Below are 26,352 nucleotides of genomic sequence, written 5' to 3'. Positions count from 1 at the left end.
ATCAGCTTTATTCTACACAGTGGGCATATCACTTAGCAAAATGACTCTAAGGAGAACCCGTCTAAGGGACACAGTGCGTATGATCACTCGCCAAGTTTGTTATCTGCCGACTCTATCCGCACTTCGCATCTCCGTACACGCTCTGATCGTTTGGCTCAGGTCATCGGGCGGCTCGCTGTCTGACGAATCTGATGGATATGGTCGTTAAAGCTCATTACGGACGCATAAATGCTACAGCCTAGCGGTTCATATGAAAATAGATAGGGAGGTCCAGTCACTCTTGAATAAGAACGATTTTGAAGCGGGTCGGGTGAATTTGGGAGGGGGGCTGTTTCGGTTCGTGGATGCCTGGACAGGTGGATCGCTGTTGTAGACTGGCGCTGCAATGAGTCCAATTCATATGCACCAACAAGTCACTGGAATGGGTGTGATGGAAAAGAGATAAACTTATCATAGCGTCAAATCATGTCCGATGTGTTTACATCCAGCCAGTAGGCAAATATGCCAAGGCGTTGGGGCAGTTAGTGCAGATCCGCAATCGAACGACTAGAACATGATTCGAGTTCATCGCGTGGTTGAATGTTGATGCACGACGTAACACAGGATTTATATGCTAACGAGAATAATTCATCGAGCCAAGAAGATAAAGCTGCAACTTTGAAGTGAGTGAGACGGAAGTGTGCTGATTCGCGATTACATAATATGGAGTAGCGGACATAACCTCCGTGGACATCATTAGTCACTAAGCCTGTAGACCAAACGCCATGATGTGTAAGTTTCGGAGCCTGTGTGGTTCGGTCCGGGGTACCAGGAGTGATTCCAAATGATCAAGATTCCAGAGCAGACCATCACGTATGTCGCCACCTTGGTGAAGCAACATCTGCAATGACCACTCAGGGCTCTCGTGTACATTGGTTATGACGGAGACACGCCCGCCCGGCAATGATCGTTTTTAAGACGGACCCTTACTAAATATACTTGGCAAGATTCCATTTGGATGTACGCCGCGTGAGTCACACATTACTATCAAGACCGTAAAAGGGTTCAAATTCGACCGCTAGTCCGTGTGCTGAGGATGTGAGGTGTCTGTGCGGGTTCGACGGCAACGCATCCTAGGAGTTGCGTTGCTTGAAATGGAAAAAGTAGTACATTGAGCTGGATCTTGCTTCGCATAATTTGTTGCATCTCTGTATCTGTATGATTGCTGCACTGTCGATCTCCCATTATTACAATCCTCTGCAGCCAAGGTCGGTGCTGCCTAACACACTGCAGTGCAGCATGAACTTATAATTGCAGAAGACAATGATACGTACAGTCCAATCAAGCATTCACGTTCGAGAGCCTGATTCTTCTGCATAACGCGTGATAGACGCCATTGGTTTGCTGGTTCGGAGCTGGTTCGGACAAGAGCTCCACACTAGTCCAAGGCAGACTCCAGGCTGGGCATCAACCCTGGGAGCACAAGCAGGCAACCATCACCAAATCACTCACGCTCTCCGATCCTGCCCAAGCTCCGAGAGTTCCTTCGTAAATACAAATAGGTGCACATATTAATCATAGTTTTTCGAACTCATTCTCTTCCTCTTCATTCTGCCTCTCGTCAAGGACAGCCCAACGACCTTAAGTACCCAAACCACTCCGAAAATACTGCACGATGGGCTCTGTCGTTGTGATTGATGTCGATAAAACAGCCTCTTCTCTGCCAAAATTGGCTGAGAATGCTGTAACAACATTGTATCGACACGACTGCGCGAACGAAGACGGCTACGGAGAAAAGTGCCCTCCAAGATGGTCCAAGTTTGCGAGCCATGATGATGACCAGTCTCATCTCAAGAACTCTATCAAGATCGATCCCATCATTCATCGCCACTTTTTCAACAAGGATGACAAGAAATGTTTGTGTCCCAAATTCTTCACGTGATCCTCATCAAAATCAAATCTGGTGTACACATGTAGACACACATGCTTGTCTTGGCGGGATGACCTGGAATGCAGCTGATATCGGTCACTAATTGTCTATTGAAGGGGTAACCGAGTCGTTCACCGTCCAGGATCCGTTGATGCGCAGTCATCTCCGTGTTGCGCTAGCCAATTATCAGGACTTCGATCTGGAACTAAAGAACTGGACATTCAAAGAGCCGTTCTCTCCTATTGTTCACCGTTGGGATCGTCTCAATGATCTGTGTGAGAAGACTACAGACCCCCACGCGAAGACAGCCATCGACCATTTGATGAAGTTCCTTGGACCAATTCTGGCTCCCTCCATTGGATCTCTCATTCAAACCAAGGCAACCGGCAAGGTCGATTTCGACAACGTTTGGCAGATCTTCCCACCAGGAGAGCTCGCCGTCACATCTTTCTTCGGCATCCAGGCAGTCACCCGCATACTTCGGTATGAATTGATTCAACCGCGTTGCGAACCGCCCTACTGGCAAGTAGAATTCGAGTACCTTGATTGGAACGGCGAGCGCTGTGGCTATACTTCGGCCAAGTCAAAGATCAGGTATTTCGATGGCATGAAATTTGTCACTAGTCTTGGCGTGTAAGTTCCAATCTGCAACAAAGGCTACCTCCAGAGAATCAACTTCTGACTACTCGTAGTTATCCACTCTCATTCAGTTCTTCCGCCTCGGAAATCAGGGAGCGGCTCACGGCAAGAGGGCGCAAATTTGAGAGCCTCAGAGGTTACCATTTCAGGACTTGCATGGGAACCAAGATTCTCCTCGAGACTAAGTGTCCTGAAGAGCGGCCCGTCGCCGGCAGGGTCATCGTTGATGCTTTCGCCTACTACACGAGCAACAACATCGTCAAGCCTAACCTGAGGTCTTTGGAAGGTACAGAGGTCACTGAAGTCGTCACCGATGCATCTGAAAGTGATGAAGAGGAAGAGGACGAGGATGAAGACGAAGTGAGATCTTGCACCAGCTCTGAGGACTCCGACAATAGCATCTCGGACCTAAAGGCCGTGAAGCCTTCCGGGGGGTCGCTGGAGCGGACTGAAACCCTGCAGCCTCTTACCGATGAGCAGTGCCTCCTGGCGTCTCCCTGGCTCAAAGGTCTGGACCTCAAGACTAAGGATTGGGCGCAATTCAATGTCGACGAACTCGACGATATTGTCTGGAATGAAGCTGCATTTGATCATCTAGTCCTGCCTGGAAACGAGAAGGAGCTCGCATGGGCTTTTGTGGAAAACAAAACTCTGTCAAACAACCAGTTTGACGACTTTGTACAAGACAAAGGCAGGGGGCTGATAATCCTGTAAGTGATTCCTGTGCGTAAAACAACATGTTGACAAGTGCATTTGTACTGATGCGGACGTTGCAGTATGTTCGGACCCCCTGGCGTCGGCAAGACGTACACGGCCGAAGCCGTCGCCGAGAAATCTCGCGTTCCACTTTACGGAATGAGTGCCGGCACGCTGGGTACCAAGCCGAAGCAGATCGAGGCAGCCCTTGACCGCGCTCTGGAGCTATGCAGGCTCTGGAACGCCATGCTGCTTCTAGACGAAGCGGACGTGTTCCTCAGCGCCCGGACTGACACGGACCTGGCTCGCAATGAGCTCGTGGCTGTCTTCCTTACGAAGCTCGAGTACTACCAGGGCATTTGCTTCCTGACCACCAACCGTATCTCCAGCCTGGACCACGCGTTCCAGTCCCGAGTCGATCTGTTCCTGCCTTACCGGGACCTCAAGCCGGAGGCGCGCCGACAGGTGTGGGACAATTTCATCAAGCGTGCTGGTGACAAGCAGTTTGATGTCGACGCTGCGGGACTGGACGAACTGTCGAACATTCAACTGAATGGCCGAGAGATCAAGAACCTGATCAAGAGCGCGCACCTCTTGACACTCAAGGGTGGCGAGAAGATCACCAAGGATCGACTCAAGATGCTGGCTGAGAACCGCATCAATGCCCTGGGAGCGCTCAGCGAGTGAGTAGGGCACCTGGATTGATCAACTCGGATTTGGTATTTGCAGGTATTGACGGTGGGATATTCTGTGTATGAATTTTGAAGCTGGTAACAGACTACAAAGGCCGCATGGGTCGACAGAATTCATCCCTTATCTCTTTTGTGACTCTGATGGCCTGTCAGCCCGCGTGATGTTTTCTTTGGTCGCTGAATTACACCATACAAGGGTAGTAATAAGCCGTTGGGGGAGGACTCAACGCACGATATGTTTTCCTGCTAGACAGAATTCGCAATCGAGCTCATGTCTCACGATGTGGTTTGAAAATTTCTGGGTCCGTTGATCTAAAATCTGACAGATACAGCGTGAGTGCATTTACCTAGCAGAAAAGTCATACGGAGGCGATGCCAATTTTGTTTTATAATCATACCCTTCCACCAGTTTAAGGCATGAATCCCGACGTATAAAGTGGAGCATTTTCTTGAAAAGCTCATAGCTCATAAAATAGTGGAAGCCACATTCGATCTGCACTACAACAACCTCCCCCGACTGGTCAGAGGCTTGGGGTAAGCGGTCAGAAGAGCGCATGGCTTACTGACCGTGTTACTCTGTACGGAACGGGTGTGTGTACGGCATTTCTAGCTAGTGAAATGCAATGATACCTTCTGATCTTATTTGTAGATTCGCAGTTACACAACGCACACCTCCGTAAGCCATTCCTATATCTGCCTCCGAAATGGCTTCCGGAAGGACCCAAGAGCTGCACGATGTCGGTGTATAAATCTCACTCGCGCCCGACCATGCCGGATCTCTTATGGCAACCATTTAATGACCTCTTTAAAAATTAATCTCCAAGATGCCTGCGCCTTTTAATATCGCTATCTTTGCGGCCGCAGCTTTTGCTGCTGGCACGCGAGGACACGAGTACGTTGACAGAACCTACGATTTTGTGAGTGCATCTCAGTATTGTAAATTAGATTTTTTGAAATATGAGAACAAACCACGCTGATCCTTTTCACGCTCTTAGATCGTTGTTGGTGGAGGAAGTAAGTCAGAACAAGCTACTCATTCGGGCACCTACTAACACCATCAACCTCAGCCTCTGGGACTGCTGTTGCTACTCGACTTAGCCAGACGCTGAAAAACAGCAGCATTTTGTTAGTGCACTCTTTCTGATACTCATCCTGATCCACTTGATGGCATTGGATTTTACACGCGTGATCATGCGAAGTTCGTCTCGCTAAATTGTGCAGATTAATCGAAGCTGGGCCAGCGGCTCCAGATGAGTTGAAAATCAATGTTCCTGCTATGTTCGGGTCTACACAGGGTGGCCCATACGACTGGAACTTTACGACAACGCCCCAGCCAGGTCTTGGCAGTCGCGTGGTTGACCTTTCGCGTGGAAAGGTTCTAGGAGGCAGCTCTGCTATGAACTACATGTTATGGAATCGTGCCTCGGCCCCCGAGTACGACGTATGGGAGACCCTCGGAAATCCAGACTGGAACTGGGACAGTATGCTTGCTGGCATGGTCAAGTCCGAGAATTTCACTGGAATTGACAGCCAAGATTATGGTCACGTCGGGAGAGGCACAGAAGGGCCGATTCATAATGTTATCAACCGTTACAGAACCGAGCAAGTCCAGGCCTGGATCCCGACGCTGGAAAATCTTGGGCTTTCGCACAACCTGGAGTCTCTGGGCGGGAACCCCCTCGGGGCAATGCTCCAGCCTAGCAGTGTTAACCCGGATAATTACACACGCTCCTACAGCGCCAACTCGTATCTGCCTCGAGTCGGACCGAACCTAACCCTTCTGCTCTCCACTCGTGTAGCGAGGATCAACTTCGATACCCCATCGAAGAGTCGGCGCTGGGACCGCGCCTCACACGACGACGTGGTGGCTACTGGAGTTACCCTCGAGGACGGGTCTGTCATCACAGCTAGAAATGAGGTGATTATTTCAGCTGGATCGCTTCAAAGCCCCGGGATTCTCGAATTGTCCGGTATTGGACAGAAGAGCGTGCTGGAAGGGGCGGGTATTAATCAAATCATCGACCTTCCGGGTGTTGGCGAAAACTTGCAAGGTGGGTGACAACCCTTTTTTCTTTTGCTTTTTCTTTTTTTTCAGATTTACCATGCCAGCACAAATTTTTCATGATTATTGGAAGAAGGTTCTGATCCCTATACTTGTGTGTGTTCTTCAAAACAAGCATCCGTTACTTGCCCCGTCCGTACTCAATGTTTGGAGCCATCTCGTGGAATTCTTCCTCGTGGCCTCTCAAGTTGTAGCTTCAAGCTCAACATCTGAACAGTTTTATTTCTGCGGAGACTGCTTTTCTGACACTCCAATCAGATCACGTTGGCGTGGGAGTTACATATCAACTGAAGCCTGGCTACAACTCACTTGACATATTCATATATAACGCCACCTACGCAGCCGAACAACTCGATCTGTGGGAGAACAAACACGTGTCTCGATATGATTACTCCATTAGCGATATTGCATTTTTTAATTGGAAGCAGTTGTTAGGCAACGACACCGCCATTGTTGATCTCGCGGTTCAAGCCGTCGGGAATTCAACAAATGTGATAGACCAGGCGAAGCTTTCCTTTCTATCCGACTACGCCGTTCCGCAAATGGAGATGACAATGTCAGACAGCACAATCGGCCCAACCTATCCTTCTCCGGGCGACCCTCTCTATGGATCCGATTTTGTTACCCCTCTAGGGATTGTGAGTAAGTACATATGCAATGATCTCAATTCTGCCCCTAACACACAGTGAATAATCGGGGTTACTACAATGTAGAGACGACATGAGTGTTCTTCCATGACTTATTCAAGCCTTGTTCAATGGTCACGCTACACCATAGCAAGCATTCAAATAACTGACTTCGCGTATTTCAGTGCGACCTCTTGCCCGTGGCAATGTGCACATTCGGTCGTCCAACATCAGCCACAGTCCAGAAATAGATCCTCGGTACGCTTCAAACGCCTATGACCTGCAAAATCTGGTGGAGGCAGGCAAATATGCGCGCAAGATTGCCCAGACCGAGCCTTTAGCAAGCCTGCTCGTCGGCGAATTCGCACCTGGACTTGCGGCCGTTAGTACAGAGGACGAGTGGATCGAGTATGCACGGGAAGCAATGATAACCATATATCACTACTCCGGCACATGTGCCATGTTGCCCAAAGAAGACGGGGGAGTTGTCGATCCACGACTCAAGGTCTGGGGAACGAAAAATCTTAGAGTTGTTGATGCAAGCATTGTGAGTATAAACTTTACTACTGCACAAATCCAAGTCCCAGCTTCTCTTCGGGAACAAATGCACACACAGTGACTGACGATTAACATTTCACAGATTCCGGTACTCATGGCATCACATACGCAGACTGCAGCTTATGGGATTGCGGAGAGAGCCGCAGAAATTATCATTGAGGATTACAAGGGACTCTAGAGTAGCATCTCTTCTCACAAAGGCACGGAAATAAGACAGTCTGGCGTGAAGATTGTCAAGCTCTTCAGTAGGGTGAACCCTTGAGGCTGATCAAAAAATGGGCTATTTGGACATCATTCTATGCTCGAGGCTCTGGTCAATTTGCCGGTGCTCCGGCGTCTGTACAAGTAGTGCTCACTGAATTGAGGCTCTACAGCATGATTGCCCCACTATGACACGTACCACTTTGGACGAGGCTCTGAATACCTCACCGGTTACAGTGCATGGGACAGGGTACTAGTGTGGGCGCTCATCAATTCTGTGCCGCAGTAATGCACTGATGTGCGTCTGATTCCCTGTCTCCACCAATCAGTCTGCATCTAGCCGCGACGAGCTGAATCTTTGCTCCGGTGAGCTGAGATTCGGGCAACCATTCTAGCCCAGACTACCAACAGCTCAGATCGAGGTCAGTAAAGATTCTTATTGGGGTTTGACATTCGGCTGTCAGCAGACCAATGCAGCACAAACAGGCAGCAGGGCCATATTCTCACTCTGCCCCGAAATGAAGTATTCCCACAGGACGCACGACATGGCTCCAAGCATCCTTTGCAGGGTAAGCACTTGCGTACATGCTTCCCCAACTGCTGCAGCCGCAGAACGCTGGTGACTTCGATTCTGCTATAAGATCCAGGTGGTTCCAGTCTCTCTGTCGATGGTGGATCCGGCTTTTTTCTGTCTCTTGCAAACTTACTTGGTATTTTGCTGCCATCTTAGTCAAATATGAGTGAGCATCCCGCAGCCTCGAGCGGTACTCCTGCCAAGGAGAAACCGCCACCGCCTCAGCAAGTTGTAGCAGACTTCTGGGCTAAATTTTCCATCGAACAGCCTGGAAGAGTCACTCGCATTCTTCCACCTAGTTCCCATGCGAAACTGCTCAAGAAAGAGATTTCGAATGGACCAACACTTGGAAACGTGAAAACAACGCTGGGTTATGAGGCTGCGAGAGACGAATGCAGGAAGAAGGTTCAACGTATTGCGAATGAGTGCAGGTAAGAGCAAACATCACGAGGAAGCACCCAGTGAAATCCAGGGAAATTGCCTACATGAAAGTTCCTATGGAGATTCAGACAATTATTCCGTTGGAAGGGCGCAGAACAGAGGCTGACAAGCGATGTTAGACGATTGAATGAGAAGTGGTCGGACCCAGACTTCAATCTCGAATCAGACGAGGACAACTGCCTGCACGGGCTGATCGATAATGACTCTCCACGAGGGCCCAGCGTAGATGTCTACGACTTGAGGAACGCACTGAGGGTTCTCAACTCAGCACCAAATCTTTTAGCTCCGCTCGAGACGATCTCGTTGCCAGCCCTCGGCAATATTCTTGAACGGGAGCCACATAAGGATTCATCGTATCCTCAATCCGTGCATAGGGTCGTGAGTATATCTCTTCTCTATAGGAATCTGTTCCAGTGATGTTTCACTCCCGAGATGTTGGCCTGAGAGCCCGGTGGCTATTATTAAAAACTTTGGTCTACATACTTTTTCCCCGAGAAGAGCGCTAATACTGAGACCGTAACAGGATTTTATATTCAACAAGCCTCAATTCACTATTGACGGCTTCGGAACTTCTGACGTCCAACAAGGCCAGCTAGGTGACTGTTGGTGGGTGGCATCTGCTGCTGCACTGTGCAATGTGTAAGTGACCTCAAAATTGGGTTCTTTCGGCCTTGATCGGTTGTCCAAAAACTGGAAGGTTGCAAAGACGGGATTCTAATGAATTTGTTTCGCTCTTTTCTTCAATCGATCTGAGAAACTTACTAATAATTTCGAAGTGACGGTCACATGGACAAGATCTGCGTGGCTCGCGATGAAGAATGCGGCGTGTATGGCTTTGTCTTCTTTCGAGACGGCGAGTGGATTTCCACTGTTGTTGATGATAATCTATGCCTCAATTCGGTTGACTTTGATGATGCATATTCTGCCGCATACGACCCCAGTGGAAAGAAGGCGAAGAAATGGAAGGAGCAGAATCAGACCGGGTCCGAAGCACTCTTCTACGCAAGCTGCGAGGACTCGAACGAAACATGGCTGCCATTGCTTGAAAAAGCATACGCAAAAATTCACGGTGATTATGCCGCTACCGAATCTGGATGGGCAGGAGAAGGAGTTGAGGATATGAGCGGCGGAATTGCAACTACTAGTAAGTGGCACAGCTTTTGCTAGTGTTTGTGTGTCCCGGTCCCCGTTCGTGGGTGGTAGAGAGGACACATTGGCCACGTGTGGAAATGGCCAACCCTTGCTGACATCTTCAAGTCAATCTCAACAGGATCTTGAGCAAGGAGAGGCTTTGGCAAGAGCTTCTACGAGCAAATAAGGACTTCATCTTCACGATCTCGACACCCGGTGCGGAGGGAGGAGACTCCGATTCACGAAATGGGTTGACTAGTCAACACGCCTACACCGTGCTTGAAGCTGTTGAACATGAGTACGAAGCTGGAAAGAGTATTAGATTTGTTCGCATCAGGTATGGTCATCTCTTCCGCATCTGAATCTCGAAGATCATCCCCACCAAAGCTCAACCAACAAGCAAGCTGTTTCGACAGAAATTCTGTCTGATCAGTCTACTTTTCTTGAGTGTTGTTATTGAGTACAAAATATGGAACACTAATACCGAATTAGGAACCCCTGGGGCTTGAGAGATCCCACAGGCAAGGGTGAATGGGACGGTTCCTGGAGCGATGGCTCTAAGGAATGGACCCCATACTGGATGGAAAAGCTCAAGCACAAGTTTGGTGACGATGGGGTGTTCTACATTTCCTTCGAGGATATGCTGAAGCGATTCAACTTACTTGATCGGGTGCGCTTGTTCAATGGAGACGACTGGTACATTTCGCAGTGGTGGACGAGCGTCACTGTCCCATGGATGGCCACCTACTTGGACGATTCCAAGTTTGTAGTTGATGTCACGGAGCCCGGTATCGTTGTATTCGCTCTTTCGCAGGTGAGTCTTGTCCCCTTTTATATTCAAAACCCAGTCAAGATCGACTTCTCACGCAACGCTCGGAAATTAGCTCGATGAGCGCTATTATCAGGGTCTCGAGGGCCAGTATAGTTTCGACCTTCACTTCCTCCTTCGGCAGGCTGGGTCTGACGACCATATTGCGCTTGCTGGATCGGAGCTCCGCGCACGATCCGTTAGCGCGGAACTTCAACTTGAGCCAGGAAAGTACGAGGTGGTTCCCAAGATTGTCGCTTATAGAAACAAAGACGACGATCTTGTCGAGGAAACGGTGAAGAAGGCCGCGGAATCAAACCCTCGAAAGCTCCAGCAGATCGGGCTGAATTATGACAGAGCGCACCTCAAGGCAACTCAGTGGAACCCCATCTCCGAAACTTCGAAGGATCCCAAGTCGACACCTACTCAAGAGTCCAAGACGTCGGAGCAGCCTACAGACGAAAAAGTGGTGGCGAGGCTAGAAACATTAGCGATCTCTTCGTCTCAAGGGGTTACTGCCACAGAGAGTACTGATGCAGGTCCAGTGCAGACTGACACCACCAAGGATGATGAAGTCAGGCGAGAGCAGCCACCGGGCACATCAGCCGTGGGCTCAGTTGCCACTCAACGAGATGAGCCACAGCTTGATGTGCCTTTAGGTCCCGAGGGTGAGGGCGAGGGTGATCGTGATTATGATCATGATCACCATGATCATGACCATGATCATGGTCCCGACAACATTGAGCAGCAACCGAAGACAGAAGATCAGCCAGATGAAGCCAAGCACGCAGCAGGCCCATGGAACGCCGTCTGTGTGGTTGGTCTGAGGGTTTATTCGAAGGATGCCAACCTTGGACTCCATTTGGAACAATCCTAGTCTGACTTCGGAGGAGCTCTGTCTCCCATCGGCCTGAAGCCATTCATCTAGTCTAAACTCCTATCCACTCCATTTCATCAATGTCAATCCTTAGCTCCCTCACTTTGGATTGATCCAAACCGTCTCTCCTGTGAATATTGCTCCCATCAGAGTGCATTGGCCATGTGAGAGGATAAGCCCGCACATAGACCTTGTGTGTCACATCTGAATGCCAATCGTCGAACTCCCAGAGAGATCCCACTGTTTCGCCATCATTGCCCGGGTTCCCGTAGTACTGGTCACCACCCTCTCGAAATATCGAGTCCTCTCCCTGCTCGTTGCTCAGCCAGAACTCGCCGATCACGTCCTCCATCACATCACGCACTCTGCAGTTCGCGTCGGCCAAGCTCACGAACATGCCACAGTTTCTCTTCTCCCCTTCAGCCGTATTACGATTATGAAATTGAAGGTGATGTTTCCTGATATGTTCGACCATGAACACACATCGTGGTCTCCATGTTTTTGGCGTGCGCGATGGTTCTCTCAGATTCTCATGACGGTTCTGCTTCGTAGGCGGCTGATCTATGATCTCGCTCGCGGCCGTCGAAGAAGAGCGTTTGCGAGTGTCAACGTTGAGATTGGTGGTTTTGTTCATCTTGCTTGAGACTGTGATATATTTGCTGGCATCACTGGAAGGACTACTGTTTCTGAGACTGCGAGTCGATTTGATATGAAAATGCTGCTGTAGCTAAGCCCCCAAGAGTCGGTAAAATTGAGTTCCGACTGAAGGAATCTGAAGCCGTTTTAAGTATCGGACGGGCTGCGTAAGAACGCCGTACTCGGGTCCGCCGGGTCGGAGCGAGACTCCGGTAAACAATTCGACCCACTACAACAAAAAGCATATAATATGGGAAATACAAAGCTTAGCATTTCCTCAAATTTGTTCTGATACTAATTCGAAAGACCGGATTCATGTACCGCCTTAATCAGGTTAATGTGGATTTCGCCATCCTGAGCAAATGGGATCTTGTGGATGAACCCACATGGCTTTGTTTCCCGAGATGATAATTCGGCTACTTCTTCAACTTGAACATTCCATGTGAAGTCCAGACTACTCCAAATAGCCGTCTAAATACCGTTCATAAGCTCATCAATTCATACTTTTTACTGTCTTTCTGTAGCAAGTTAACACTCGGAATCCGTATTTCTCAAAACTTTGTTCATATCTCCTAAAGACATCACACCAAACTCGTGCGCAGACACTACCATACAGGATGAAACCCGTCATCTAATCACCAAGGCCCAACACCATAAGCACCAACAACCTTGCCCTCCTCCCCATCCCTCTCCCCCACAACACAGCCCACAAGGACCTGAGCCCCGACCTCAGGGCCCTGTATCCCATTCCGCCTCGCCAGCTCAGCCCTCCCCTCGCCCATGAAATCCGTGGCATTCGCGCCCGGGTCAGCGCTCCACACCCTGACCTTCGTGTCAACCCCGACCCCGCCAACAGCAACCCGCGGCTCCGCCCCGTACCGCTTCCAGTACTCGAGCATCAGCATGTTCAGCGCCGCCTTGCTGACCCGGTACTCGAGCGGGCTCGTCCCCAGCACGGAGCGGTAGTACCGCGAGGACGGGTCGGCCGCGCCCGCGAGCGACCCCATCGAGCTCGACACGAACACCAGCCGCGGGTCCGCCGCCGCCGGCCTCAGCAGCAGCGGCAGGAACGCCTCCGTCACCGCCGCCGCGCCCAGCACGTTGACCTCGAGGTCCGCCCGCAGCGCGGCTGCCACGCCCGCCGGGTCCTGCGAGAGCGTCCCCGCGTTGTTGACGAGCGCGTCGAGGCATCCGTGGTCCTTCTCGAGCTTGGCCGCGGCGGCGGCGATTGATGCTGCGTCGGTGACGTCCAGCTGGATTGCCTCCACGGAGCCGAGCAGGGGCTTGCTGGGACTTGCGGCGGCGGTGATCACGGCGGCCGCCTTCTGGCCCTTAGCAAGGTCGCGGCTGCCCACCAGGACGTGGTAGGTTTCGCCGTTGGGGCCGTGGGAGTGTGTGGCTAGGGCTTTGGCTGCCTCGAAGCCTAGGCCTTGGTTTGCGCCTGGGGAGCATTGATTGGTATCAGTTCAAATTGCTATGACAGACGTAGTGGCCATCTGAAATGGAGACCTTACCTGTGATGAGACAGACGAGCTTCTTGCTAGGAGTAGCCATGGTTGATACCGCGTTCAGAATTCTCAAGTTGGCAGCGCCTCTTTTCAACTAGGATGCGGTGGAGATATGAATTGGACCAATTGCAGGTATATGGAAGGCATTCCAAACATGGAAAACACCATTGCCATACTGAAGGCCATTTATACACGAGTATACGTCGAACAGGAGCTAGACGGACTTAGCACTAATCGCCGGCCACCAGCACTCCCCGCCTGCAATAGGATTCTGAGAAGGATTCATTGACTAGCAGGGTCACGAAAGCTTCTCATTTCTCCTAAGTTGTATTCAATGACTACGTTTGTATGATCATCGGGCTTAATATGAGGTGTATTCAGCAGCTCATTGGTACCTTGAGGGTTGCTTTCGGGCTTACCGTCCAGCTCGGTGGTCGGGCGCTTCATCGCCATCGCATAAGTCTCCCATGCGCCTAAATAGTGATGACAGCTAGTGGAATGTGGACAAAAGTCAGCGATACTGTTCACATATTGAAGTGCTGTGGTCTGCGCCAGGGTTGCGTACGATGAAGTGCCGCAAGAGTCTGACGCAGATGTGCGTCTTACGAAGCGCGATGATAGGACTGCCTGTCTCACGCGCAGGACCTCGGACTCACGAATTGCTTATGTATATAGATCGGGTCAGACGTCAACCGATCGATGCAAGTCAAGTGATGTCAATACACACAGGCGATCGGCGGTTAGACCTCGTCGGCGATTACATACTGGCACAAGACATTTCTAAGCAGACGAGAAGAGGTTGATCAACAAGATTGAGTCGATGAGTTCAGCTCATCATGCACTTCTATTTTTCCAGGCGACACGTAATAGTCTAGTCGCATCGATGCTTCTTCCCACGCGCCAGCATGCAAGGGCACATGCTCAAAATGCTCAAACAAACGAAAGGGGGTATTTCCATAACAGGTTCCAAAGCCCACCACCAAGACAAAACAAATTTGCTCGAGAGAAAAAGACTCCCGAGTCAGTACAGGCAAACAGTGGTATCTTCGCGGCCGTGACACATCCGACCATGCTTTGTGATGACGCTCAACACCTCTTGCTCCAAAAACACAACCCTTGTCCATGTGGATGAACCCGGGCCCAAAACAAATGCCTCCCAAGCAAAACCCTCCTTCCTAGGCCGGTAATCCGCCCGGCCTCACGTGGGCTTCCTGAACAGCCGTTTCGTCCCTCCCACCTTTCCAAGTTCGCCGAATTTCCCGCCTCCGTTACCCTGCTCTCTCGGCGGGCCCGAGCCGCCACTAACGGCTCGCACCTTCTCCTTGATGCTCTCGACCCAGTCGAGGCTCTCCTGGGGGATGTCTTTCCTCATGCCCCTGGGACCTGCCATGCCCAGCGAGCTGTCGTCCTCCGTCCAGCTAATACGCGAGCTCGACCGTGAGCGGCCGGTACTGCCTGAGCCCGAGGATGGTGGCTCCGAGGCCCGTTGGCTGCCGTAAGCAAGAGGTGTTGCAGGCAGTCTTGGTCCCAATAAGTCTTCTCCCGCGCTGGGCTGGCGCTTCTTCTTGACGTAGATCGGGCTGGTCGAGTCTAGGGCCGAGCCCGGGCGGCTGGGAGGGCTCGGCCGGATCGAAGGACTGGCAGAGGGTCGTCGAGTGCTAAGAGCGCTGGCTGATCGAGGGATGTCCCTCACCTCTACCTTGCTCTCACTCCCTCGGTGAGATCGTCGGCCGTGGTGGATCGCGTATTCTTTGAGATATTCTCCAAGGTCGGCCCAGCCGCCACCTACACGAACCATGACCCTTTCGCCGTTCTCGCCAACACAGCGAATGAAAAGCTTGATCGGAGCCTCCCCGTTCGCTCTAGATAAATGGTACAGTTTGATGTCTTGGTTTCCCCGCTGATGTCTCGGTCGAGGAACCGGGGCGAGCATGAAGGATGGCGTGCTGGCTCGAGATGACATGCTGGCCCGTGAAGACATGCTGGACTTGCTGCGGACAGTCCTATCTGCCGTCGGTCTTGGCTTGGAGTACGGCAGCTGCAGGTCCGGAGGATTAAGGTGATTGATAGTTGGGCGCGAGGAGAGCTGGATTTTGGCCGGGATGTTCTCCAAGATCTGGCTGATCTGCTTACGCAGGTGGTCATCCTCGCCATTTGCCTGGCTCAGTACGATAGGACTTCCAAGTTCCTCGGCGTTGCTGTTGAATGAAGAGCTCAAAGACGTATCCTCTGAGCTCTCGTCCTCGGGGTACTCAAGAACTGGCGGCATTTCTCCTATTGGCATCGATATCGATCTTGTTTCTCTTGGCGGAGTATGCGGAGAAGCGCGGGTCCCATTCAGTGGCAACAAGTCCGGAGTCATTGATGGATCGCGAGGGTGTGCACGAACGATAGTCGAAGCATCTGATACAGCGGTCCCAGGCCTGTGATGCTCGTGTTCGTCCGAAATTGATGCTTGAGCACCATGGTCCAACGAAAGGTGATCAGCATCAAGATCCGAGTCGAATGCTGACTGGTCGGCGTCTGGACTGGCGGTGCTTCGTGTGGATCCGTGGTCGTTGGTGACAGAGATGACTGGAGACTTGCTCAATGCATCGTAGGTTTCCACACTAGGGATGGGCCGATCAGCATCGTCCATGCCGTCGGCTCCGTAGCCCTGGGACTCAACCTCATCGGCATCGTCAACACGGATAACCGGTGTAGCAGGTTCCTCGGACTCGGCGTGTGTTGCAGCTTTTACATCAGTATCAATCCTGGCGGGTTTAGCCAGCTTCTGCAAAGCTGCAACTTGCTCGTCACGAAGCTTTTTCTCAAAGGCGGCAGTCCAGTCCGCGCATTGACGTTCGACAGCCTCCATGCGGTCGAGCCATTCGTCCGGCAGGGTATCATCCCGGCCCTCGAGGTTATCGAGCATGTAGTCGAGAATATGCGCGGCTGTTGAAACCTTCTTTTCCAACAAGAGCTTCGTGACTTCGTAATTGTTCTGTGAGAACGTCTCCCCCTCAGAGGACTGCTCTGAAGATGGTCCCTGTGCCACGGCTTTCGAACCCTGCTCAATTGTAGCCCAAGCGGACTTCAGTGCAGCCTCGGCATCAGCCAGAGAAGACGTCCAAGAAGGAACGCGTCGAAGAACCGTCAAGCGTGCGCTCCACGCGTTCATAAGTCTCAGCAGTCTTGAAAGGTTAGGCAATGCTTGCACAACCGTGGCTGTGATCACGGCCGTCAAGTCGTCCATTTTCACGTAAGACGCGAGTGAGGCCATTGCGAAGGAGCGTTCAAAAGTAGGGCTCGCTGGAGTGCCGGGTCTTGAGAGAGGCATGATGTGGTTGTGCAGCACGTGTCTCTTGATGTCCTCGATCTCGAGTTTGTCCAGCTCTTGCTGTATCTGAGAAATGCGCGTTTCGTACCGCGCCATGTCTGATTCAACCAGGCTTCCATTGTATGCCTGCTTGAACGTCGAAGCTTGGTCTTCCGGCGCGTGTTCGACAGTCGAGCCGGCTCTGCCGCGCGACTGAAGCTTGCCCTGAGCGGAACTCGGCGTCTGGAAGCCGAGGCCCCCCTCTGTGGACCACGGCCAGTCTCGCAGCTCTTCAAGCCACTCGTAGATATTTTTTGAGGCGACTGCGGCCCGCAGCGCAAAGCTCTGTTCACTGGGTGTCGCCGCGTCCATGCAGGCCTTCAGCGGGCCGCTAGGCGCACGGAAAGTGTCGATCGCGTTCATGGGGGAAAGTTGGGATATGAAGTCGTCGGAATGTTGGCGTTGATGCTTGGGTGACTGAGGTGTCGAGTGATACTGTCGACTCGAGAACAGCAGGCGGCCCGCCGGCGGAGGATATATCGAAGGTTCGGTCATGTTTGGGGTCTCGTCAGAGGGAGTGGCTGCTGATGTGGTCGTTGCAGTGGTCGGTCACAGGAGACATGGCCCTGTGTGAGTGTTCCAGCTTTTATGACCCGGTAAATAAAGGATTGACAGCGAATGGTCGAGTAAAGCCCATAGTTGAAGCTCAAAGGAGCGTTTGAGAAGGTTGGATGGAACAGATGAGCTGAAGGGGCGGTTGCCTGTTCCAGCTGCAGTCAGACTGTGCGACTCGGCCCAGTTTGGACGCCCACGACGCGGTTGGTGGATGGCGCGCAGAGGAAGGATGACAGATGATGACCGGGCGGCTCGGGAGCCAGGGGCGAGACCGACGGCGGAGACGGACGGACAGGTGCAGGAGCTGCTGCGGCCACACGGAGCAAAGCACGGCGTCTGTCGGTTTGTTGTACAGCGGGGCCAGGTGAGGGTTCGGCCGTGATGGTTGATAGGGTCGAGAGGCACGAGAGGGCGCAGGGTCTAGAAGCCGGATGCAGGGGGATGGGCCAGAGTCTGGTAGAGGGAGGGGCGTGTGGATGTTGGACGTAAAACCATGCAATGCGATGCGATGCGGTGCGATTCAATGCAAGGAGCAGTGATGAAGTGGCTGCTTCTGCTGATTCGGGTGTGTTGTTTGTGAAAAGAGGGCGGTCCAAGAGAGACGACAGCCAGCAGAAGGTCTGGAGATGAGGGCTTGCTTGCTTGCTTGATGAACAATGCCAGGCAGGAGAGGGAGTGGGGAGGGCTGGTTGGTCCAGATGTGAGACACGGCGCAGATCAGAAACGAGCGGCAACCAACTGGAGGTGATTGTGTGTGTGTGTGTGTGTGTGTGTTGTAAGACACGCAAGAAAGGAGAAACAAGCGACTGCAGTGACGGTCGAAGGGGAGAGAGAGAGGGCTGAAGGTGGGCGATGCAAGATGATTCGTCTCTGACGGTGATGCGAGCTGTCGCGCCCATCCCGGTCAAATTATGCAACCCGCGCGGGATCTCCCTCTCTGGCCCTCCCTCCTGCCAACTGCCAGCTGCCGCTGCCAGCACAAAGGGAGCCTAGCAGCTCTGGAGAGCTGGAGAGAAGAGAGGGAAAGGACAGGGAAGAGCAGGCCCAGCAAGGCGTAACGGGGTGACATCTGGAACTGGGCAAGCTCAAGCAGCAGGGGGGTCGCTGGCAGGGATGGCACGTGTCACCAATGCAACCTCACGACCTGGACGCGGATCCACATGGTGGCTCGCCTCAGTGCGGTTTATTGAATGAGCGGGCCACAGTGGGAGATTTGATGGACCCTGAGATGGTAGTCGTTATTAAAAGAACGACGCTTTGCCGAGGTGACCGACATTATTTTGGCGTGCACAATATTGTGTCCTACACAAAACAAGTCAGCTGGGTCTCGGGTGCTTCCACGAAGCTTCCCGTCTCCATCGTGATGATGACATGGGGGAAGGCTGGGGTCATGGCACCGTAACAGTGGACAGACAGGCGGACAAGTGTTGGCTGAGCTCATGCAATACAATAAACACTGTGGGATATGCAGCCTGGTCCGTGCCCACATCGTCTTGTCGAGTGAGAAGGCCGGGAAAGCAAACCAAGGTGGGTATATCTGCGGGTACCTTGCCTTGCCTCGCCTACTCAGGCACCGTACCTGAAGCAAGTGGGGTGGTTTGGTTTGGTGGTGGGCGAGAGCACACGATCAGAGGCAAATTGGAGGCGGCCGGATCCAGAGATGGTCGGGTGGGCCAGGTGTCATGAACAGAACAGGAAGACAAGAAAAAAAATGAGTGCCCACTTGTTCCAAAACACGCCCTCCCAGAACGCAATTAGCAACAAAACACGCACACGGGAGAACACGAACAGACGAAGGGCCGCCACCACCCCGGCTGTGCACACCACGCAGCCCGGATCGTCGACTCACACTCTTGAAGCGAACGCAACCAGGACCCCAAATCCCCCCCACCAGCATGGCATGGCTTCCGATCGGATCGAGACCCACTTTCGATGGGAGGCCCTCTCGGCATGCGTCGTTGCACCGTCTCCTGACCGATCAAACCGTCATTTTCATGTGAAATCAAAACAAAGTTGTGGTACGGGCCGGTACGTTGTATGGTATGGTATCTTTGTATTGATTCTCGACTACATGCGTCAATCATATATTCTCCTAACGATATATGCCTAATGCGCTTGCGCACATCGGTCTTTACTCAGCGTGTTTCTCTTTTCCCCGGCCTGTCCCTGGGGTGTTATTCCTCGTCTATAATATGCCCAAGCTATATATGTCCCCTGTCATATAGCAGTCATGCTGCTGGGGATCGCATCGACATTCGTGTAAATAACGTATCAATTCTCTCATGCCCTCATCTATCCTCCCCCCTGGAGAAACGCATGGCCTGAACAGCTCGGTTGCCTGCAGGATGCTACCGTTCTCTGTTGAAGAGAAGGTTGCTATTTCTGCGGTATCGGGCTTCCAAGCGTGGGCTCGACACGGCTTCGCGCTCGCATCGTCCTCGTCCTGGGTTGTGCTGGGCTGGGCTGCTTCCATCCACTGAGACAGCAATTGCCCTGGAATATGTCTATTTGAAGTTGCCATTGCTAGCGATGAACCGAGAGGCTGGCTTGGTGATATGACTTGTGGTGTGAACTGTGCGTAGCCATGACTGGTACATTGAGTTTCGTAGCACTGCCATCACCGGCCGAACGTCCCTTTCAAGTCTGCGTGTAGCCGTCCGCCAGAGTCTCAAACTGCGCCGCGTTGTCAAACATGCTCATGTTGAAACTTTCCGTGTTGTTCATGCCCTCGGCCGGGAAATCCAGCCACTGGTCAAAGTCAAGGGCGAGATTGGGGGGCAAGCCGCCACCGACGCCCGCCCAGTCCATCGCGCTGATGTCGGTCATCTCCACGTCGGCGAGCTGATGCTCCGAAGACCCGCTCGCCGACGGCGTCGGCCCGTTGTCGCGCTCCGAGTGCGGCGGCGAGTCGCCCATAATGACGGACTGCGGCGGCAGCTGCTGCGGCAGTCCGTCGATTGTCGGCGACGTCGAAGCCGCCGCCGCCGCCGCCAGGTAAGCGTATTTGGATACCTCCATCTCGGCGGCCGTGACGACAGGTCCGACCTGTTCCGGTGGAGGCGTGGCCGGCCGCGCAAACGGCGTGACGGCACTGACATCGACGGGAAGTGCCGTCGTCCTCGTCGTGGTACTGCTGGTGGTCGAGGCGCCGCTGGCACCATTCAGCTCGATGGCCGCCTTCTTGAGCGCCGACTCCAGAAACCCCGCCGCGAAGTCCGCCGCCGCATAGATGTCCCGCAGCTTCACCATGACCTGCATGCACTGTGCGAAGCCCCTCTGAGCTTCTTCGCGCCGCTCGCGGTCGTGGTGCTTGTACTCGACCAGGTGGATAATCATGGCCGGGAGTACGACCGTTACGCCTGTGGTCGGAAGGTACTTGTCCAGGTGGTAGTGGTGCATCTCGGCGGCCATGCGCGTGATCTGCGTTGCTGCAATCTTGACCTTGGCGCGCGAGTTTTCCTGCACGGTCCTGGACGCTTGCGGTGGCTGCGAAAGCGATGTTGGCAAGAACAGCGGGCGGTGTAGCGCCGAGGTGGTTGTCTGGAATACCATGTGCAGGAGGTTGCGCTGCACAGCAACGGTGGACCGCCCGGCTTCGATGTCTGCCCGCACCAGCGACCTGTATTGGCACGATGGCGGGAGCGCAGTAGCCCAGCCAGCGAGCTCTCTATCAACCTGCTGCACGGCTTCTAGGTTGTCCAAGGACTTATTCGGGAACAACATCATCGTGGTGTTGGTACGCTCGGGCTGGAGCCGGTCACGAATCAGGACCGAGTACTGGGCCTTGAGCATGTGGCTGATGAGCACACAGAGCTTGGCCTTCTGTACGCACATCTCGGCGAGTTCTCTCTGCATGTCGGTGTTACGGATCATTGTACAATCAGGCGGCAGGAGGTGGTTGTCATCGGGAAGGACCTCAATTTCAAAGTCGCTCTCCGACAGCATCGGCACGTCGAAATCCTCGTCTTTTATTCTCGTCGGGCGGCGCATGCCAAGTGCGATGAGACGGTCACGCATGAAACACGACCACCACATTCTCTTCCACAGTTTCTGCTTGCGAAGTGTCATGGTACCGTTGTCTGGATTCCGGTGAAGCCCGATGGTGTGTGCCAGCGAGATGGCGACGCCCATCCAATGCCAGGTGTCCTTCTGGTCGTCGGGGGTCTCGTACCAGTATGTCATGAGAAGCAGCGCCTGTACGAGGACGAGCCTGTCGGAGTCATAGTCGAAGTCATAGAGTAGCTAAAGCATTGGTCAGCACAAAATAAAGCCAATATGTCGTCGCACAAGAGAGATAGTGTAAATGAACTCACCCTTGCCCTCTGGAAGAATATCTTCCGGGCAGCCTTTCGATTTGGATATCCATGCTCGGACAGGGCCTTCTTCTTGACGAATGCCGACCCTGCAAACAGGACGGCATGGTACAGAAGCAGGCTGACCTGGCCACCCTGGCCGTCGCCGGCGTTTATCAGGTTCAGGAAGTCGAACAGCTCGAGGAGCGGCATGTAGGGATGGACATATTCGACATAGGCCTGCAGCAGGGCATTCTGAAGCGGAGGATCGGGGATGCTCAAGGCACCCTTGCGCTGGAGGTACGCAATCTCATCGGGGCCGATCTTGTCGGGCAGTGGTTTGACCCAAGCCGGCAGAAGGGTCAGAGGGTCGACCTCATTGGGCTCGTTCAGGAAGCTCGAGCGGCTGTCACCATAGAGTTGCACAGGATTCCAGGGAATCTGGCTGGGGTTCGCATTTGGCCCGAAGCCAGGTCTCTGGACTATTCGGTTGTAAGCTTATGCCATTGGCAAGGGGTCTCGTGGACAGAAAAAGTGTTGTGGTCTGTGTATGTGTGTGTGTGTCCTTGGCATTTGCATGTGAAGATGGCTGGCTGGACCAAGCAGGTTGGCTGGTGGGGGTAAAGTTGGGGGGAGGGATGAGTCCTAGCGTGGGCAGGTGGGATGTGACGGGTGGGTGACGGGTGAGTGAGAGTAAAGGGGCAGCCATTGAGTGAACAACTCTAGTCGTAACTTACGGAGCAGCGGTGGAACCTGGCCGTCGACGCTCCCAAACATGCCTCCAATGCTCTCGAGGCCAGGCATAGAGACTGCAGAGACATTACTCGGCCTCCTCAGATCTGCACTTGCGATGTTGATCGGGCCAGTACTGCCTGCTGCGCTCCCTCCTTGCAAGTGCAGAGCCTCGGCACCGGGCATGGCGCCCACCGAAGCCCCTGTCGAGCTCGCCGCCGGGTTGAAGAGTTTCTTCCTGCACGGGCACACCTTCAAGTCAGCAAGGTCCCGTGTCAAGCCATCTCATCTTGCAGCTCCCGAACTTGTCAAAAATGCAACCTTGAGACATTTTTTTTCTTCTCCAGCTTTTCCTCGCCCCTGAGCGTTCATGTGATCAGGATTTCACATGTGAATATGACGCACCCCAGCTGCTGTCATAATCTTCTCACTCAGGGAATACTCAGGAGGAAAACACGTAGTACCACACAGCCTGTGCTAGACTGCGCAGCTTGGAGAGACAGGAAATGCTGTGTGCACAAGAGAAGGTGTCACTCACTTCCGTCGTCTGCTCTCGTGGACGATGCAGTCGACATTATCCCAGCGGCAATTCCCGCAAGGAAATTGCTCAACCACGTCGCAGCGAACCTTGCGGGCCCTGCAGGACGCACACGCCCGCGGCGCTCGCCGTTTGGTGACTTTGTTGGCCTTGTCGTTGGCTTCTGCCGTCGAGCCGGTCCGCTTCTTCGTCTGCGGGTCGGCCGGCGAGGACTTCTTCGCGTTTGCCGTGGTCTCAGTCACATCCGTCGAGTTGTCTGCCGGTCCATCTCCCGGCGTCGATACCGACTCGGAGCGGGAGTGGAACTCGGCTTCGCTGTTCGCCATTGTGTGGATTTGGGTCGTCGAGTAGGCACTTTACGAGTGCATCGATTCGCAGAAGGAGTGGCCTATGCAGGGTGCTGACTTCGAATGTATAAAGGACTCAAGAGTAGTGAATGGTCTCGGGCCCCCCTTTTTTTTTTGATTTCTTCTTCGTTTTCAGCGTGTAGACCGCACGGGCTGGTGATGAGTGAATCGACTCGTATGGGTGATGCCAGGGTCCCTCTTAGCCAGCATTGAAGCGTCTTTGTTCAGCCTCGGAGCCGATGACGACGGTATAAGCATTGGGGGGAGGGGCGGGGACGGGCCACAAAAAACGAACAGAGGCAGGATGTGAAGCAATCGAGAACGAGGATGAGACTGTTCGCGCACGATGCGCGGGAGGAGTCGCCCTTGTTATTATAATTTCGAGCCCAAACCCGGGATCGTACTTTCCAACTCTCGTTGCACTTGGCCTGTCGCCAAAGTATCGGTACATCGTCCCACCCCTGCACGCCTAAGGTGCCGTAGTGTACGTACCTATCTACTGTAAAGTACACAGCGCTCCGCCTGTCCGTCCCACGGAGAACGCCCGAGTCCTTTTTCTCTTGGTGCCATGCGCTCACTTGACCCTTTCCTCCATCCAGCCCGTTCAATGCAAGGCGACCGACTGTGCTGGCTGTGCGGGAATGGGCAGGCAGAGAAGAAAAGGTTGTGAGGTTGAGTCTAAGTCTTGCCGCATGGATCTACCGCGTCTCTCCCCCAAGGTTCTTATTCGCTTCCGGAGCGGCGACCTGGTCACATTCCTGGGAATTTGTGTGCTATTACGAAGCCGGTGGGCTGCGGGAAGCGGGCTCCTGGACGGACCCATTCTCCTCTTCCCCACGGGCGACGGAAACCCACACACACACGGCCACGACCTGCTCGTCTGGCTCGCACGCCTGTGGGTGGGGACCGTGTGTGGCCAAGACAATGGGGTTGTGGGGAGGCTCGAGTCCACCTGTTTGAAGCCAAAAATTCCTAACAAGCCCACAAAAAGGTCACCGAACCAGGCTTGATGCTGCTTCGCTGGCCTTCTGCCGGACCCTGCTAACTGTGTACAGTATGTATCTTCATTATCTTCACAGGCCTGCCTCTGCAAACTCCTCCTGCTCCTGCTCCTGCTCCTGCTCCTGCTGCTGCTCCACTCCAGTGCGTCCGTCCTTGACATGCTAAACTCTAGGCCGGCCAATGGTTCTTCCAAGAATTGAGATGGGCTAAGATTTTCCCACATTGTATTCGACTCGTCAGCTGTCTTGCTTCCTGAGAAATTGGCCCCATGGATGATGATGCTCTCCTGCCCTAGTCTCGAAGCATCTCAAGAGGGTACTTGACTCGAGTCGGCCCTAGCGCCTAGTCAATTAGTCAAGGTCCAGGCATGTAAGTCAGCTGGCCGGGGCTGGGCGTGCTGAGGCTTGACAGACGGGTTGATTGGGCTTTGACTCGATGAGAAAAGATGCATGGCGTCTGGCTTGTGATTGTGGTTGTGCGGCTCTCTGAGGTAAGACGCCCGCTTGCAGCGCCTGCCATCGACGACACCGCGACCAAGACGAGTCTGCTGCTACAACACTGTAGCTTCAGCATGACTGACCGACATGCCTCATTTGTCTGCGAGGGATAGAGCGCGCGGGTCTCGACTCGGCAGGTGACGTTGTGCTTTACTTCATCACTGACGACACGGCAGCAAGCAACGCATCGCGAACAATGCATGTACAGTACAAGTACATGCAGCGTGTATGTAGTCTACTTTGGACTCTTGACGGGGTCCCAAGACGCGGGGCCGAGGGGCCCATGGATCGTCGTCAAGATGAAGTCAAGGGTTAATCTGAAATCCAGCAGAATTCCAATAAAAGTTTCCCCCCTCCCAGACGACAAGGTCGCATCTCGTCGCATTCCTGAACGGCGAGGGTGCACCCCAAGCCCGAAACGGCTGTCTGGTCCATGCAAGTCGGCAACTGTCGGGTTCTCGCGCACGCTCTCCTGGGATTGATAGACTATCATTTTCGTAACAACACTTATCCAAGACGAACACGACGACTCCGTCTCCTGGATCTATCTTTTCGCACGATCTTCGACGGCGCATTTCACGCGCTAGGCTTGAAACAGGGTTGACCGCACGCCAGGTAAGACGTGTTGTCTATTCAGGCAATGGGGACCGGCACTACCGAGCAGACCCATCTTGCGCCCGCTCTGTTGCATGCCTTGTGGGCAATACACACAAGAACTCCCCTAACAGAGTAAAAAAGAGGTCCATGTACTGTGTAAATCGCTGCTAGATCTTCACCGCTGACCTCCCTGGCGGAGGGGCCACCCTCTCGTGCGCTCCGGCGATAAATGCCCCTTCCCGTTGACTGCGGTAACCAGCGCCTCGGGACTGTCACGCGCTCACCAGACAATGTCTTGGTGTGACAGAAGTCGGCCTCTTGGAAGTCGGCGGGTATGCCAAGAGGCCTGCCCAGGTCCCAGCCACTTGGGACAAGCCGCTGCCAGAAGCAAAAACCTCTTGGAGATTGAGTTTTATTTTTCTGCCCCTGGCAGACCAGACAAGAGCGAGGGCGCGATACGAATGCACCCCAAGCAGTGATGATCCTGTTCCTCGCGTGCCGACAAGGTAGCTCAACAGAAAGAACCTCAATCTGGCTTTTCTCTCTCGCGTCCTTCGGCCTTTACATCTACGCCCTGCGCGCCCAGCGGCTCCACTTTCCGCCCAGATCAAGTCGCATCACGATTGCGCAAGCAGCGAGCGAGACGCGAGAGCATGAGCCAGCCAGCCACAAGGGTTCCCGCGACGTTGTTGTCCGTGTTGTTCGAGCCGCATGTGTATGGATGGACCATCGTGCGGATCCGAAATATATTCGTGCCATCCAACCCTCATCGCTGACAAGCTTTTCGAATCCTGGAGACGTTCGAGCCCGCTCGCCCGCTTTGCCAGTCGTTCAGGTGAGCCAGTTTGCCCCCCCTTCCCCTCCCCCAAACAATCTGCTCCACATCTCCGCAAAAAGGGTCACCCGCGAACCCCAGGAATTGGGGGCGGGAGGAAGGGGGGGTTTAGTCAAAAAAAAGCCATCTCCTTTGCTCCGTTTGGATTTCCCATTTTCCGGGGTCGCCCGACGGCATCCTTCATTGGCTCAGGGGGCAGGGTGTCCAGGCACAAGGCCGGCCTCAGGTGGGTGGGTTGCAG

At 53.4% G+C, this 26,352-nt stretch overlaps 7 protein-coding genes across 7 annotated transcripts; 3 read left to right on the top strand and 4 right to left on the bottom strand.

Moving 5' to 3' along the window:
- Positions 1 to 1,654: 1,654 nt before the first annotated feature.
- J7T55_003345 (uncharacterized protein) lies at positions 1,655 to 3,931 on the top strand (the record flags this gene model as incomplete). The annotated part of the gene is made up of 4 exons (XM_053143361.1): positions 1,655 to 1,895; positions 2,026 to 2,542; positions 2,620 to 3,258; positions 3,325 to 3,931. 4 exons carry the CDS (start codon positions 1,655 to 1,657, stop codon positions 3,929 to 3,931), a joined length of 2,004 nt encoding a protein of 667 aa, XP_052993597.1.
- An 829-nt stretch (positions 3,932 to 4,760) lies between these two features.
- Positions 4,761 to 7,360, top strand: J7T55_003344 (Pyranose dehydrogenase 3; the record flags this gene model as incomplete). Its single annotated transcript, XM_053143360.1, has 7 exons — positions 4,761 to 4,853; positions 4,932 to 4,950; positions 5,004 to 5,061; positions 5,158 to 5,987; positions 6,257 to 6,640; positions 6,810 to 7,171; positions 7,265 to 7,360. The coding sequence occupies 7 exons, from the start codon at positions 4,761 to 4,763 to the stop codon at positions 7,358 to 7,360; spliced, it is 1,842 nt and encodes a 613-aa protein (XP_052993596.1).
- A 759-nt stretch (positions 7,361 to 8,119) lies between these two features.
- Positions 8,120 to 11,265, top strand: J7T55_003343 (Calpain-9; the record flags this gene model as incomplete). The annotated part of the gene is made up of 8 exons (XM_053143357.1): positions 8,120 to 8,388; positions 8,518 to 8,776; positions 8,922 to 9,037; positions 9,175 to 9,542; positions 9,656 to 9,827; positions 10,022 to 10,343; positions 10,414 to 11,145; positions 11,215 to 11,265. 8 exons carry the CDS (start codon positions 8,120 to 8,122, stop codon positions 11,263 to 11,265), a joined length of 2,289 nt encoding a protein of 762 aa, XP_052993595.1.
- Position 11,266: 1 nt separating this feature from the next.
- J7T55_003342 (uncharacterized protein) lies at positions 11,267 to 11,848 on the bottom strand (the record flags this gene model as incomplete). Its single annotated transcript, XM_053143356.1, has 1 exon — positions 11,267 to 11,848. One exon carries the CDS (start codon positions 11,846 to 11,848, stop codon positions 11,267 to 11,269), a length of 582 nt encoding a protein of 193 aa, XP_052993594.1.
- A 637-nt stretch (positions 11,849 to 12,485) lies between these two features.
- On the bottom strand, positions 12,486 to 13,404 carry J7T55_003341 (NAD(P)-binding protein; the record flags this gene model as incomplete). Its single annotated transcript, XM_053143355.1, has 2 exons — positions 12,486 to 13,291; positions 13,365 to 13,404. 2 exons carry the CDS (start codon positions 13,402 to 13,404, stop codon positions 12,486 to 12,488), a joined length of 846 nt encoding a protein of 281 aa, XP_052993593.1.
- A 1,152-nt stretch (positions 13,405 to 14,556) lies between these two features.
- Positions 14,557 to 17,211, bottom strand: J7T55_003340 (GAS2 domain-containing protein; the record flags this gene model as incomplete). Its single annotated transcript, XM_053143354.1, has 1 exon — positions 14,557 to 17,211. The coding sequence occupies one exon, from the start codon at positions 17,209 to 17,211 to the stop codon at positions 14,557 to 14,559; it is 2,655 nt and encodes an 884-aa protein (XP_052993592.1).
- Positions 17,212 to 19,908: 2,697 nt separating this feature from the next.
- Positions 19,909 to 23,159, bottom strand: J7T55_003339 (cutinase transcription factor 1 beta; the record flags this gene model as incomplete). The annotated part of the gene is made up of 4 exons (XM_053143353.1): positions 19,909 to 21,513; positions 21,585 to 22,045; positions 22,301 to 22,533; positions 22,834 to 23,159. The coding sequence occupies 4 exons, from the start codon at positions 23,157 to 23,159 to the stop codon at positions 19,909 to 19,911; spliced, it is 2,625 nt and encodes an 874-aa protein (XP_052993591.1).
- Positions 23,160 to 26,352: the final 3,193 nt, after the last annotated feature.

Source organism: Diaporthe amygdali (assembly GCF_026229845.1).
Source record: "Diaporthe amygdali strain CAA958 chromosome Unknown NODE_14_length_1008325_cov_65_372321, whole genome shotgun sequence".
Lineage (NCBI taxonomy): Eukaryota > Fungi > Ascomycota > Sordariomycetes > Diaporthales > Diaporthaceae > Diaporthe > Diaporthe amygdali.
Note: the sequence above shows the minus strand (reverse complement) of the source record. Positions and strands in the feature narration are given on the sequence as shown.